The sequence below is a fragment of the Spermophilus citellus genome (assembly GCF_964194105.1).
Source record: "Spermophilus citellus genome assembly, chromosome: 3".
Taxonomy (NCBI): Eukaryota; Metazoa; Chordata; class Mammalia; order Rodentia; family Sciuridae; genus Spermophilus; species Spermophilus citellus.
Genome location: NC_138184.1, coordinates 89,263,987 through 89,267,653, shown reverse-complemented (window position 1 = coordinate 89,267,653; position 3,667 = coordinate 89,263,987). Strand labels below are relative to the sequence as shown.

The 3,667-nt window shown below is 50.4% G+C and overlaps 1 protein-coding gene across 1 annotated transcript; it reads left to right on the top strand.

Annotated features, from left to right (window-relative positions):
• Nucleotides 1-1,319: 1,319 nt before the first annotated feature.
• Nucleotides 1,320-3,311, top strand: IL31 (interleukin 31; the record flags this gene model as incomplete). The annotated part of the gene is made up of 3 exons (XM_081283249.1): nt 1,320-1,335; nt 1,495-1,655; nt 2,928-3,311. 3 exons carry the CDS (start codon nt 1,320-1,322, stop codon nt 3,309-3,311), a joined length of 561 nt encoding a protein of 186 aa, XP_081139375.1.
• Nucleotides 3,312-3,667: the final 356 nt, after the last annotated feature.

Below are 3,667 nucleotides of genomic sequence, written 5' to 3'. Positions count from 1 at the left end.
ATTTTTGTAGTTGTAGATGAACAGCATACCTTTATTTTATTTATTTTTATGTGTTGCTGAGGATTGAACCCAGTGCCTCACACATATCAGGCAAGTGCTCTACCACGGAGCCACAACCCCAGCCCTTTTTGTTAATTTTTTAATTGCTGTCCCTACCCCACCCCAGTGCCAGATCTTTTTTTTTTTTTTTTTTTTTTGAGAGAGAGAATTTTTAATATTTATTTATTTTATTTTTTATTTTTTAAGAAAGAGTGAGAGAGGTGGAGAGAGAGAGAGAGAGAGAATTTTTAATATTTATTTTTTAGTTCTCAGCGGACACAACATCTTTGTTGGTATGTGGTGCTGAGGATCGAACCCGGGCAGCACGCATGCCAGGCAAGCGCGCTACCACTTGAGCCACATCCCCAGCCCCCAGTGCCAGATCTTTGAGGACAGGATCTTGTCCAACTTGTTTGCTGCCATTCCTATGACCCTAGAAGAGGACTTGTTCAAAGTTGGCACTCAAGGGGCTGGGGTTGTGGCTCAGTAGTAGAGCGCTCGCCTCACACGTGCAAGATCCTGGGTTCAATTCTCAGCACCACATAAAAATAAATAAATAAATAAAGGTATTATATATATCTACCACTAAAAAATAACATTTAAAAAAAAAGTTAGCACTCAAAGTAGGTATAAATAATTTCAGTGGCTCTTGATCCTGGGTTCTGGTTCTAGGGCCTGGGATTGCAAGGTACAGCTGAGAGTCCAGGGATATCCAAGGCCTTTGACTCACGGTACCCGCAGTGGTTATGAGGGCCAACCCCGCACACGGCCTGGGCACGCTTCAGAAATTCCCAAAGATAACGCAGTCCACAGATCTCCCCCACCAGCTCCGAGCCTACGCACCCTCCACCTGATCTCCCCAGAAAATCCCCCTGGGCACTGACCCTCAATCCCCGTAAGTCACTTGTTCCTTGGTGGTTGTGCCTGTCAACTCTGGGCTTCAGAATTTCCTCTAGTCAAATCAAACAGCTCTTTCCAAGAAGAAAAGTCCGAGTGGCGGGCGCCTTCCTGTGCTGGGTGCTGGTGACTCTCTGCGTCAGGCCTCCGGCTGCTGTGAGGGTAACCTCAGCATTTCCTTCCAGCCCCACTTTCACCCAGCCCGGGCTGGCAGAATTTTGAAAGTGTTTTCTGGAGAAAAGCTGAGCAATGGTTTTGCCATGGGCGGGACATCGATTACTCCTCTTCCTCACTCGGACCCTTTATATGTCTCCTGGGGGCCATGCCAAGCACATCTGGCTCCAGAGGTCATTGCCAAGGCCAGCTGCGCCTCCTCTCTCACCATGATCTCTGTCACAGGTACCTCACGCTGACTCTCGGGCATGGTCTTGTATCCCTCAGGGAGGAAGCTTTTGGAAAGAAGGGCTCCACCAGCGGTTGTTCCACCTGGTTTCTGTGACTGAGGACAGGTGGGCAGGGGGTTTGCTCTGTGTGCCTCACAGCTTCTTCTTTCTCCAGGACCCACGAAGCCTGCACTGATGCTGCTGTGCTGTATGTCAGCCTGGATGTCCATCCACACGTTCCCCACTGACAGGCCCATCGATGGGCCAACAGCATGTGAAGTGCAGCTGATCCTCAAGAATTTGGACAACCTGTCGACACAGCTTTTGCAGGACTACGTAAGTGCCCTAGAGATTTCTTTTCCAAAGCACTTATTTAAAAAGCCTTCTGTTGCCCCCAGAAGCAGCTGCTCTTTCCATATCTGATCTAGCTGTGGGTATCCCAGGAAGGGACAGGGAAGAAGGAGATGAGCTAAGGAGGAATGTTTAAGACAGTGAACTGCAGTGGGGAAGGAGACAAGGTTGGCCAGAGTCACAACCTCAGTGGTTTCCAGCCGGGTATGTGTTCACGCGCCTCTCTATCTCAAGCCTGCTGGGTTCACGGTACTATTATCTGAGTTCTCCTGCCTGACCACATCCTCAGAGATGGGCCATCTTGCATGCAGGAACCTTCTGAGCAGCCAAAGTCCATCAGGGCTGCAGAGGACGTCCCAGCCAATGCAGGGCGTTGATAATGGTTTCTGAGGGTCTCTTCCATCAGAGAAGGGTGGCCGTGAGCAGATGAGGGTCTGCGTGCATGCTTCTCTCTCTGCCTAGTGACTGTAGAACCTGACCCCGGCAGTGGAGTGGAAGACTAAATAAATGTGAATACTACTGGGTTTTCTTGGGTTGCCTTCAAGGCAGGGCCTCTTAGATAACTTTGATTAAACAAATAAATACCAGAGCTTGGAACAATCATGAGACCAGTCTTCTTCTTCTTACCCTCCCTGGCATTTAAACCCTAGGCTTGGCTTTTTAAGATACAGAGGCAAGGGTGCTGGGGGTGATGAGGTCTCTTAGTCATTCCATTTAACCTGAAAGCCTTAGTCCTTAGGAAGGGGCAAGGGACAGGGGGTGGCCCTGAGTCCTCAGTTTGTTTCTGAAAATTCTCCCTAGTTTCTTGGGGGCCTTTTTTAAGCAAGCATAAAACCATCCTCTACCAGCCAGAGACATCAAAGTGGCTTTCACACAGGGGGACAAGAGCAGGGAGCTAGTGTGGAAATGCAGATTTGCTCTTAGTCTCCATCCCTGGAGCCCCCAAGCTGACCTCAGCTACATGGGGCAGAGGGGACAGGATGGAGCAGTGGTTATAAACACAGGCTTGGAACTGTGGCCTTGGGAATGCTGGGTCTGCCACTTGATCCTGGGCCAGCTCCATAAACCAACAGAGGCCTAGTTTCCTCTGGAAATGGGGTTGGCGCTGGCCACAGCCTCAGAGGGTGGTCGCAGCAGTTGGACAGGGTGCCCACCAGGTCTGTCGCAGGGGAAGCTCCCGCCGATGAGCTGTCAGCATCTCTGGGTGACACTGCACAGCCAGTGCTCATGCCTGCCGTTTCTCTCTGCTTCCTACAGAGGAAGAAGGAGCCTAACATGCCAGACAGCCAAGCCTGGGTAATCCAGAAGTACCCGCTGCCGTGCTTCACCCCCGGGCCCCAAGCCTCGCACAACATCTCGGTCATCCAGGCATATCTGAGGAAGACCACTGAGTATGGGACGAACAGGATGGACGGAATGGACGGGACGGTCGCTGACGTTCTGGAACAGCTCGACAAACTCAAAGACGACAGCACCCCTGAGGCCTTGGCCACCACGCCCGCGTCCTCCGGGGATGCCTACGAGGGGAAGAGCTTCATCCTGGCTGTGCTCCAGCAGTTCTCGGGCTGCATGGCCCAGACTCGGGAAGCATTTACAAAAAGCCTGCCCAAGGAGGGTCGGAGATGCTCCCTCATGAAGTAAAGGAGGACGCCGACGAGCCTTGGGCCAGTCCTGGGGGCGCTGAGACTGAAATGTCTGAATTGACTTGAAAGAGATTCTGTTACTGTTATGTCCTTGTTATTTGTCTTGGTATTTATGGAATTATTTTTTTAATATGTGAGAGCTGGAGAGGCCAGCTCTGTTAATTTATTGATATTTATTGTACTGAGGAGCCCTCAGACTCTATTTAATAAATTATATTGAATTTTTCTCATGGGCATCTGCTTTGGATTTGGTGAGGGGGTTGAAATCAATGGATGGGAATTGGGTTGGTGGTGGCATGGCTGAGGGAGGACAGGGACCTTCTGTAAATAGCTAGCACTTCTTGTACCACGGTT